The sequence below is a fragment of the Aethalodelphis obliquidens genome, unplaced genomic scaffold, assembly GCF_003676395.1.
Source record: "Aethalodelphis obliquidens isolate GAN/ISIS:26980383/991018 unplaced genomic scaffold, ASM367639v1 scaffold1, whole genome shotgun sequence".
NCBI lineage: Eukaryota > Metazoa > Chordata > Mammalia > Artiodactyla > Delphinidae > Aethalodelphis > Aethalodelphis obliquidens.
In genome coordinates this window covers 97,538,935-97,551,416 of record NW_020837945.1, presented here as the reverse complement: position 1 = coordinate 97,551,416, position 12,482 = coordinate 97,538,935, and the positions used below count along the sequence as shown (strand labels likewise).

Sequence of the window (12,482 nt, the reverse complement as noted above, 5' to 3'; positions counted from 1 at the left end):
CTATTCTATATCAACTGAATTTTACTATAATGAAATGGTAAAGATTACGTTCAAGAAAAATAATAGCACAACAACAACAAAACAACCTTTCAAAAATCAGTAAAGGTGTTCCCCATCATACCCAAACATCCACTGTTACTATACTCAGAAATTTCCCCCTTTGTTTGAAAAGGTATTGTCTGACTTCCTTACTCTGTTGTGTAGAAATACAGTATATACTATCCTGGCCCTCAGTCCTGGAAGAAGTAATCAAGGTGGATAGAAAACAGACTTTCAGGAGATTTCTTTGTGACTTTAAACTATATTATGATCCTTCTGGCTTCAATTTATCTCTGTTGTGAAATGTTGCCTGTGGGAAACAGCTGGGGATCAGATCAATAGGTGAGACTCAATATTGTGATTCTAAACAGCTTTTAATGTTAAAGACAGTTTTTTGGATATCTGATTATTAAAAGAGAATGTATGTGTACTATTTATTGAATTACACAAATATTTTTGCTAAGCAAAAAGAAAATGCATGAAATCCAATTTCAGAGGCTTAATTAAAGTGGCTACTTCAGTTTATTTAGTTATTTTTGGGCATGACATTGAGTCCTACTTAATTTTTTTAACACTTTTTTTTTTTTTTTTTTTTTTTTTAGCAAAAATGGAAGATTGTTCTTCCCAGGGAGGTAGTACGTTTCCTCTCATTGAAGGTGTACACTTAGATTATGAACGACCATGTGGTAGGATTGGCATAAAGAAGATTGCAAAGTTAGAGAAAAAATGACCTTTAAGTCCATTTCAAAGTCCAAGATTCTGTGATCTCTACATGGTGATTTTGAGGCCAGAACTGAATCTTAGCCATTTTATATCTGGACCCCAGAAAGGGGCCTGAAACAAATTGAGCTTGAAATGTGCCTGTTGAATGAGTGAGTTAATAAGATTAGTAAGAATTTTATTTAGCTTGTTGTGTAGATTTGAGTTTGAGCCTGCAAAGTGAGGCTTAGAAGGTGGTTTCTTTTTCTTTGAGTGACTATGTCAACCTTTGGGTCCTTGTCTCAGGATGAACAGTCTTGCGAGGCTGTGGCAGTCTGATCAGCCATGCTGGGCTTTTCCTGGGGTGGTCTTAGCTTAGTCTCACATTATACCCCATGACCCAATCAATAAAGTTATCTTTTGAGAAATAAACTTTTTATTCAAATAAAACATTCCCATCAACCAGTCACTGACACTGGCATATATTTTTAAAGATGTAAAAACTCTGGAGCAAAATTGAAAGAAATATAAATATCTAGCTTTGAATTAAATGCTATTATTAAATTTCAGAAGCAACTAATCACTACCTAATCCCACTCCCGTATCCTCCCAGGGATTAAGTAACCAATTCATTCCACAATTTTTTTGGGGTTAGCAATCTTCCCAGCTGTATTCATGGCTTCACAGCGCTTTGGGGCTACAGAGCAACTTGGGCATCAAAGCTTTTATTTCAGTCTTTGATCCTTCTCTTCAGGTTAGACCTTTTTCTGCCTGCTTGCAATTTCTCAAAGAGAAGGCATTAATAATTTGCCATTGGAAGACTTCCAATTTCATTCTCTTGTTTCTTCGTCTAACAACTTTTTTTTTTTTTTTCACAAGGAGAAAGCCTTTTGTGACACTATGTGCTTGGCTTCAGTAACTTGGAGGAGGATTACAGAAGCATTCCTATGGATGTCTGTAGTATGACTCCCTGTGTTAATAGCATTCTCACTCCACTTGCCCTGTTTCTCTTGCCTAATTCCTAACCTTGTAGCCAGCCTTGTAGCTTGTAGCCTTGTAGCCAGTTGTGAAGTTACTATGCATTAAATTAAGATTCCATTCTAACAACTCTTGCAGAATTACTGCTGTTGTAATGGACAGTTTTAAGCTCAAATCTTCAAAAAAAACAAATCTGATCTCCCTTTTACCTGTAAACGTTTAAGTAGAATAGCACTAAGTTTTAAAATGTAGATCTAGTGGATTGCTAAATGATAATTCTGGATGATTCCTTTCCCATTGTAGGAACTCAATATATATTTATTATTGAATGAATGAGAGTGAGAATCTCAGATGCTTGCCATATTTCTCTTTACTGATTTTAGAGTGAGACTGTTGGGTTAAAAGAAGAGAATATGCATTTAAGGTTTATGCTTCTTTTGTATTTCTCTAGAGGTGATCTTGGTACTTAGATGAAATTGTAATGGACATTTGAAAAAGAAATCTTTTTCCACATTGGCTTATTTCAAACTGAAACTAGTTGGATGCAAATCTGCCTATCTAATCGTCTTAGTATAAATTTGCCTTTGATGTTGTGGTTTCATAGTCTAGATGTGCCTCTTTCTCATTATGTCTTCTGGCACACTGGTATTTGGGGAGACATTTTCATTTCCTGTGCTGGCTTGATTAGGGGTGGGTGGGGGAGGGGGGGGTGAAGGGATTGGTCTACCAGATGCCCCTGCTTGATGGTTGCTCACAAATGCCTACATTGAATGTGCATTGAATGTGCATGTCTATATCCGCAGGCATAAACCTTTGGAAAGCATCTCTGCCCAGGCCACCCTAGTGGCATTCTTTATCTTCAGTTTTCTGCCTCTTTAGGGGGCCTCTCTTTAAAGAGGCATAAGTACAAAACATTCGCTACTGTCAGCAATTTAAATTCATACCACATTTCTGTAATTAAAGTATTTTAAAAATTTCTATTTAGTGTTTTATTTGCTGACAATTTTCAGGTTAAAATGTGGATGCTGAAGACAGATTATAGTTATTTAGATTCTACTAAGATACCAGTTTAAAATAGCAGAATTCTTCTAGCCTTGCTATATGCTTTATCATAGAATGTGACTTTTCCAATACTGCAAATATACCTTTATATTTGAGAACAAGAAGGAAACATATTTTGAAGTTAAAACATTTGAAATGAAAAGGATGAAACTAAGAGAGATTTATTTGAAAAAGTCAAAGATATGAGGCGGGAAATTTGGCCAATTTTGTTTGTAGTTCTTCAAAGGTATTTTTCAGGCTGGTTGCAGTTGCGAGAGGATTGATTAATCACGCTGAGTGGCTTTATATTCCTGTATTGAAATGGATGGGTGCTAGGCATAAACACAAGATAGGATATAAAGGGCCAGTCCACTAATATAATTAATTTTTTTTTTTTTTTTTTTTTTTGCGGTACGCGGGCCTCTCACTGTTGTGGCCTCTCTGGCTGCAGAGCACAGGCTCTGGATGCACAGGCTCAGCGGCCATGGCTCACGGGCCCAGCCGCTCTGCGGCATGTGGGATCTTCCCGGACCGGGGCACGAACCCATGTCCCCTGCATCGGCAGGTGGACTCTCAACCACTGCGCCACCAGGGAAGCCCTACTATCATTAATTTTAATTGAAACCTCTGGGTGACCTCCAATTTCACATTTAAAACTAAAATATGTTTGGTGTTTACTATGTGCCACACAATAGTATAAGGATTTTAGAAGAGAGTAGTTTGCGTTTTTCTCCTAATCAAAATGGAAGAGACAGACTGAGATATTAGTGCATTTATTCCCCATGGTAGCTCTATGCAAGAAGCATTTTATTATCATTTCTGTTTCAGAGATGAGAAGACGGAGGCAAAAGAGCAATTAAATAAATGGCTTGAGATCAGTGTATGTGTAGGTGATGGGACTCAAATGAAGAGCCCATGATCTGAATGTTATTCTGCCTCTTAGTCTTAGACTTAATGATCCTGTGAATTCGTCTTTGTGGTTGACAGCACTGTTTCTGGTCCCACAAAGCTCTTGTCATCTGTCTTGTTAGAGAACCCATAGTTTAACTGGACAATGCAAATTCTCTTGCCTCTGGGTTTTAAAATGACTCCTGGCCAACAGGAATATCTTCTTAGGTTTGAAAAGATGTTTTAGGTTTTTAACACATTATAAATCATAGTTAGTGCCATTTGTCAGAAATATTTTATTGCTCAAAAGTGCACTTGCCACTGATTCACATGCTTTATAGAGCCTATTTAAAATTGAGGATCTTCTGTCGCTTTTAACTCTTTCTAAAAAGAAAACGGCAAAATGGTGATTGAAAAATCATCAGCTGGCTAAGTTCCGATGGTGATATAGTCCATCTTGAGGAAGCACTCACAAGTTTCTGAAATGTCTGCAGCTGTTCATTCAAAGATTCAGGGAGATAGTGAACAAAATAGCAAACAAAGGCACTGCAGCCTGCAGGAGAATTGGGATTTCATTGTGTGTGTCAAAAGTAAATGAATTCAAGAATAACCACTTGAAAAGGAATTCTCCCTTAATGTCTTTGGTGCAAAAATGTGCTCAGATTGTACTGGCTCTGAAGAGTGACTCAAAGAGGTAAATTACTTTCTAGCTACTAGCTTTCAATTGCTACGGGCTCAAAGTGCTAGCTAACCTTGTAAAAGTGGAGCAGAGAAAAGAGTAGTTTGCATCCTAATCAAAATGGAAGAGACAGACCGAGTGAGATCCCATAGTGGCACCAAGATTTCTGATGGCAGAAGTTTATAAATAGGCATAAACAGACCATTGCAAGCCTCAACAAGAACCACTTAAATGTCCTGTATACATTTTTCAAGCAATTTTTCTTTGGAATAAGAGGTCTAGGAAATGGTTTTGATGTGTGAAAACTGATGTTTATAGAGAGTAAACTGTTTTCTTTGAAGGCTTTTCAAGTATGTATTCAGCAGCTGTGTAATTATGTAAATTTGCCTGGGATAGTTAGAGCAGTTAGAAACCAGTACTAATGAAATGATGGGTCACGGGTTCAACCATGGTCTGGGCCAGTGCGTTTTAGCCAGAGAGAAGCCTTTAGCGTAGCCCAGGAAGCATCTCTGAGACTACCCTGCGATCTGGTGGACTCCTTTGGCCACAAGAGGATTCAGGACATAAAAATCAAACCCCTTTCCCAGGAAACCTACCCCCCAAACTGCATGGTGGTTGCATCCTTTGTATCTCAGTGGGTAGAACTGAATAAAATATATGATCTGGAAGAGAGCTGTGCTGTGAATCTGAACACAGTAGATGTGCATGGCATAAACAATGCAGGACATCTTTATAATGTGATTTCATTGAATGAGTTTAGGAAATCTGTGACTTCACTCACAAAATCACTCCAAAGGATCGCACACTTCTTGAACTGCTTCTACCTTGTCCCCATCTGTAAAATGGAGCTACTAATGCCAGTTTCAGGGTTGTTGAAGAATTAAATAAGGTAATGTGTGGGTAGCACCCACTTCAATGCCTGGCAGATACTAAGTATCCAATAAATGTTGCCATTATTATTATTTTCAGGAATCTCCAACAAATACCAGTATTAACTAGATACCACAAACACTACTTTGAAGCATTGATATGAATCAGTTAAAACAAGAATCACCATTTATATACAGAACATTAATACCTGGATTTTATGGATCTCAGGAATTTTATATGCCTTACTGTATTGTAGCAGATAGCACAGGCTTTAGTGAAGAATTCTCTCACCATTACTGTAATCTGATTCATACCAGATGTTGAGGAGTCAAGAAGTAGGTGCATATAACATGCAATGCTTGTATGAAAATGTGTTAGAAAGTTAGGAAGCATTCAGAGATGAACTCCAGTAAATACAAAAATGCATTTCAGGAACCTAGTAGAAGCTGTTGGGCAGATTGACTGAAAGAGAGGGCAACAGCAATGGAGAGTAGATAGACCAGCAACGTGATACATCTTCTTGTGTACAATGTTATTTTGTTTGTTTGTTTGTTTGTTTTGTGGGGGAGGTGATGGGTGATTAGAGCAGTCCATTCAAAAGAGCATGTACATAATAGTAGGGGACTTTAACACGCCACTTTCACCAATAGAGAGATCATCCAAAATGAAAATAAATATGGAAACGCTAGCTTTAGCAGACACGTTAGACCAGATAGACTTAATTCATATTTATAGGACATTGAATCTAAAAACAACAGAATACATTTTTTTTCTTACGTGCCCATGGAATATTCCCCAGGATAGATCATATCTTGGGTCACAAATCAAGCCTTGGTAAATTTAAGAAAACTGAAATCATATCAAGTATCTTTCCTTACCACAATGCTATGAGAGTAGATTTCAATTACAGGAAAAAAAACAGTAAAAAATACAAACACATAGAGGCTAAACAATACACTACTGAATAACCAAGAGATCACTGAAGAAATCAAGAAATACCTAGAAACAAATGACAATAAAAACACGACAACCCAAAACCTATGGGATGCAGCAAAAGCAGTTCTAAGAGGGAAGTTTATAGCAATACAATCCTACTTCAAGAAACAAGAAAAATCTGAGATAAACAACCTAACCTGACACCTACAACAATTAGAGAAAGAAAAACAAAAAAAAACCCAAAGTTAGCAGAAGGAGAGAAACCATAAATATCAGATCAGAAATAAATGAAAAAGAAATGAAGGAAACAGTAGCAAAGATCAATAAAACTAAAAGCTAGTTCTTTGAGAAGATAAACAAAATTGATAAAGCATTAGCCAGACTCATCAAGAAAATAGAGGAGCAAATCAACAGAATTAGAAATGGAAAAGGAGAAGTAACAATTGACACTACAGAAATACAAAGGATCATGAGAGATTATTACAAGCAACTATATGCCAATAAAATGGACAACCTGGAAGAAATAGACAAATTCTTAGAAAAGCACAAACTTCCAAGACTGATCTAGGAAGAAATAGAAAATATGAACAGACCAATCACAAGCACTGAAGTTGAAACTCTGATTAAAAATCTTCCAACAAACAAAAGCCCAGGGCCAGATGGCTTCACAGGTGAATTCTATCAAACATTTAGAGAAGAGCTAACACCTTTTCTTCTCAAACCTTTCCAAAATATAGCAGAGGGGTGAATACTCTCAAACTCATTCTATGAGGCCACCATCACCCTGATAACAAAATCAGACAAAGCTGTCACAAAAAAATAAAACTACAGACCAATATCTCTGATGAAAATAGATGCAAAAATCCTCAACAAAATACTAGCAAACAGAATCCAACAGCACATTAAAAGGATCATACACCATGATCAAGTGGGGTTTATCCCAGGAATGCAAGGATTCTTCAATATATGCAAATCAATCAATGTGATAACTCCATCTTAACAAACTGAAGGATAAAAACCATATGATAATCTCAAGAGATGCAGAAAAAGCTTTTGACAAAATTCAACACCCGTTTATGATAAAAACTCTCCAGAAAGTGGGCATAGAGGAAACCTACCTCAACATAATAAAGGCCATATATGACAAACCCACAGCCAACATCATTCTCAGTGGTGAAAACCTGAAACCATTTCCTCTAAGAGCAGGAACAAGACAGGGTTGCCCACTCTCACCACTATTATTCAACATAGTTTTGGAAGTTTTAGCCACAGAAATCAGAGAAGAAAAAGAAATAAAAGGAATCCAAATCAGAAAAGAAGAAGTAAAACTGTCACTGTTTGCAGATGACATGATACTATACATAGAGAATCCTAAAAATGCCACCAGAAAACTACTAGAGCTAATCAATGAATTTGATAAAGTTGTAGGATACAAAATTAATGCACAGAAATCTCTTGCATTCCTATACTCTAACGACAAAAAATCTGAAAGAGAAATTAAGGAAACAATCCCATTTACCATTGCAACAAAAAGAATAAAATACCTAGGAATAAACTTTCCTAAGGAGACAAAAGACCTGTATGCAGAAAAGTATAAGGCACTGATGTAGGAAATTAAAGATGATACAAACAGATGGAGAGATATACCATGTTCTTGGATTGGAAGAATCAACATTGTGAAAATGACTATATTACCCAAAGCAATCTACAGATTCAATGCAATCCCTATCAAACTACCAATGCATTTTTCACAGAACTAGAACATAAAATTTCACAATTTTGATGGAAACACAAAAGACCCCGAATAGCCAGTGCAATCTTGAGAAAGAAAAACAGAGCTGGAGGAATCAGGCTCCTGGACTTCAGACAATACTACGAAGCTCCAGTAATCAAGACAGTATGGTACTGGCATGAAAACAGAAATATAGATCAAGCAGAAATATAGATCTATGGAACAGGATAGAAAGCCCAAAGATAAACCCATGCACATATGTCCACCTTATCTTTGACAAAGGAGGCAAGAATGTACAATGGAGAAAAGACAGCGTCTTCAATAAGTGGTGCTGGGAAAACTGGCAGCTACATGTAGAAGAATGAAATTAGGACACTTCCTAACACCATTCACAAAAACAAACTCAAAATGGATTAAAGACCTAAATGTACAGCCAGATACTATAAAACTCTTAGAGGAAAACAGGCAAAACACTCCATGACATAAATCACAGCAAGATCCTTTTTGACCCACCTCCTAGAGAAAAGGAAATAAAAACAAAAATAAACAAACGGGACCTCGTGAAACTTAAAAGCTTTTACACAGCGAAGGAAACCATAAGCAAGGTGAAAAGACAACCCTAAAAATGGGAGAAAATATTTGCAAATGAAACAAATGACAAAGGGTTACTCTCCAAAATATACAAGTAGCTCATGCAGCTCAGCATCGAAAAAACCCCCAGCCCAATCCAAAATTGGGCAGAAGGCCTAAATAGACATTTCTCCAAAGAAGATATACAGATTGCTAACAAGCACATGAAAGGATGCTCAACATCACTAATCATTAGAGAAATGCAAATGAAAACCACAATGAGGTATCACCTCACACAGATCAGAATGGCCATCATCAAAAAATCTACATACAATAAATGCTGGAGAGGGTGTGGAGAAAAGGGAACCCTCTTGCACTGTTGGTGGGAATGTAAATTGATAACAACTGCTATGGAGAACAATATGGAGGTTCCTTAAAAAACTAAAATAGAACTAGTGTATGACCCTGCAATCCCACCACTGAGAAATCCCACCACTGAGAAAACCATAATTGAAAAAGAGACATGTAGTACAATGTTCACGGCAGCACTATTTATAATAGCCAGGATATGGAAGCAACCTATGTGTCCATCAATAGATGAATGGATAAAGAAGATGTGGTACATATATATAATGGAATATTACTCAGCCATAAAAAGAAACGAAATCAAGTTATTTGTAGTGAGGTGGATGGACCTAGAGTCTGTCATACAGAGTGAAGTAAGTCAGAAAGAGAAAAAGAAATACTGTATGCTAACACATATATATGAAATCTAAAAAATATAAAAATGGTTCCAATGAACCTAGGGGCAGGACAGGAATAAAGACAAAAAGGTAGAGGTTGGACTTGAGGACACGGGGAGGGGGAAGGGTAAGCTGGGTCGAAGTGAAAGAGTAACATTGACATATATACACTACCAAATGTAAAATAGATAGCTAGTGGGAAGCAACCGCAATGCACAGGGAGATCAGCTCGGTGCTTTGTGTCCACCTAGAGGGGTGGGATAGGGAGGGTGGGAGGAGGTTCAAGAGGGAGGGGATATGGGGATATATGTATACATATAGCTGATTCATTTTGTTATACAGCACAAACTAACACAATATTGTAAAGCAATTATACTCCAATAAAGATGTTAAAAAAAAAAAAAAAAAGAAAGAAAGAGCATGTGTTTAGAAGTTCTAAGCCCAAGCTCTGTTTCTGCTATAAAGTCTTTGTATTTTCCTTGGGAAAGTGACTTGATTTCCCAGGCATGATCATCCTCCTTCATACAAGGAAGAAATTAAGCTTGATTTCTAAGTTTTCTTTCTGTTCTCACATTCTGTGGAGTCTATGGATCTGAGAGAGGCAGGCAATAATGCAGGCAATTTGCTGTGTCCAAATCAGCAACCTTCATGTTCCTCTCATCTTGTTGAGACCCCACCCTAAGTAAACCTAAGTCATTGACGCACTGGTGATCACAATGATAAACATTTGTGTTTTCAAATTGCAAAACCAGGGGTGAGGAAGTAGCTGCTTAACACTGCTGAGAACATCTGAAGCTTTGGGGTTGAATAGGATTTAGTATTTATTTGCTTCACTTAGGGGAAAAAAAAAAGGTAGCTTTGTTGATTTGCTGGAAAGAACTGAGAATGACAGAAACCAAGGAAGGTGGAGGAAGAGGCGGAAGAAGGAAATCAGTAGATAGTGGCCCCAAAGGCGGAATAAGGGTAGGGAGCAGAGCTGGTCAGGAAAGGGTAGAATTGGGTGCTCTTTCCTTCCTGCTTCCTCTCCCAATAGCAGATTTAATACCACTTATAGTATTGTTTCCCACTGAGTCCACATTTGGCTTCAGAATCCTTCTGAACACAGAATTCCACAAAGTTACTATCAACAGGATGAGCACATTAAAAAGAAATTGCATTTTGGGATTAGGGAATGAGTGCAAGTTTGTAAGTTGTAAGCATTTCAGGCCTTAGTCCCAATTTTTCTATGGAATTCACTCCAGTTTCATCAACTCACTATTATTTTTCTGCCCTCTCAAATCCTATAGCATTTCCTGTCTGTCAGTTATTTGGCACTTCCCCCCTTCTGTAGTCTGTAGATTATTTGTGGTCTGAGTCTTGTCCTTCCAACTGGATATAAACTCTTTAAGCCTGAGATCATGTCTTCCATGTCTTTGCTCTCCTCACAGTATATACTTGACACTTTAAAGTTCATGGTTTATTTGTGAGTGTATCTTCGCTGAAGAAAATGATGTACCCAATTTTAGTAAAGTTTTTATAAACAGTTGAAGTAAAAGTTTTAGCACCAAACTGAAATGATCTAGAATGTGTATTTCATTAACTATTCTGAACAATGGGCATGACATTACAAAATGCTGAGAACAGACTAACCAACAGAGACACATGCTCATTTGTTGAATGTTAAGACATCTACAGATTTCCGGAAGAGGCACATTTGAGTGCTGGCTATGATTCCAGTTAGTGACAGAGAAGACTTGATCTCAGCTTGCTGGAATCCCAGTAAAGGTGTACTCTGATTTCCTTCTGTGCTGCTGGAATTTTCCAGTTGCTGAATTTGATGGAGAAAACTATCCCCACAATATTATGGCATGAGCTTTTTTTTAAATGTTGAGCCTTCTTTTTAAATTTATTTATTTATTTATTTTTTGGCTGTGTTGGGTCTTCGTTTCTATGCGAGGGCTTTCTTTAGTTGTGGCAAGCGGGGGCCACTCTTCATCGCGGTGCGCGGGCCTCTCACTGTCGTGGCCGCTCGTTGCGGAGCACAGGCTCCAGATGCGCAGGCTCAGTAGTTGTGGCTCACGGGCTTAGTTGCTCCGCGGCATGTGGGATCCTCCCAGACTAGGGCTTGAACCCGTGTCCCCTGCATTGGCAGGCAGATTCTCAACCACTGCGCCACCAGGGAAGCCCCTGGCATGAGCTTTTTAAATGACAGAGGGTCTTCTTCCTCATTAGTGCAGATGAGACACTAATAACTGATATATTGAACTCTTAATATTTGCCAGGCGTTGTTTAAAACACTTTCCATGTAAACTGCATATTCGATCTTTGCCACGTCTCAGTGAAGTATCAATAAGTACTCATTATTGCTTCTTCAACCTGAAGTGCAGAGTGGTTATGTAGCTTGCCCAAGGTCACATAGTAACCTTGTAAGTAGGAAAGCCTGGATTAGAGGCAGCCTGGCCCCAGAGTCCAAGCTCTTCACTCATACGCTCTGTCTCTTCAGGTGAGTTCAAGCCCCAGAGGACTTGTCTTTGATTGACTTCATTAGCTAATCGACATTAGCTAATATTCTCTGCTCCTCTCAATGTGGTGAAGAGAAGGCAACAGTGAATAAGCAAGTTACTTTCTGTAAGGTGAGCATCCGTATAAAGACTGCTTCATCTTTTAATTTGGGGCAATAGAGTCACGTGGTTAAAACAGTGTCCTGAAATTAGACTGTATGAGTTTTTAGTGAGTTCTGCAGGTTTCCAGTCGGTGACTTGGGAAGAGTTATTTATCCTCTTGACCTTAGTGTCTTCATCCATAACATGGAAAAAGAGAAACAGTTCTTACCTGACAGAATTACTGAATGAGTAGATGCAAGAACCTATATAAATTACTTGATACTGTTCCTGACATGTAGCAAGCGCCCAATAAATGCCGCCATCATCATCATCATTGTCATCTCATTGCCATCATCACTGATTTGGCAGAAGGGTAGCTGTGCTACAATGTCTGGCAGCCAGCCACATTCTTTGTTTGCCCTTTTGTGAAAGGGACAAGTCTGTCATAGAGTCACCTGATTGAGTGGCCTTTTTCTAGACCCGATTGTCTTCATAGGACAACCAACTGCATGTATATCTATATCTACAAGTACATATTGCATAGAGTGAATTATTAATGACCCAGTGATGATCCTGAGTAGTGAAGAAGGTATTACCTAATGTTCACTCTGTGTCTTATATGTAAGAAGCACAATTCATGGTATATTTTAGAAGTATTTCTATTAAAATTATATTTAAGGTATGAAAGCTTAGACTTACCTATTTAGAAATCTTTTTTTTAACCT

The 12,482-nt window shown here is 37.9% G+C and overlaps 1 protein-coding gene across 1 annotated transcript in view; it reads left to right on the top strand.

Moving 5' to 3' along the window:
* The window catches only part of LOC113629270 (EGF-like and EMI domain-containing protein 1), a 460,637-nt gene that overhangs the window by 20,378 nt on the left and 427,777 nt on the right, over positions 1–12,482 (top strand). The window contains 1 exon segment of the mRNA XM_027123709.1: positions 2,122–2,140. Within this exon segment, the coding sequence (XP_026979510.1) occupies positions 2,122–2,140 (19 nt within the window).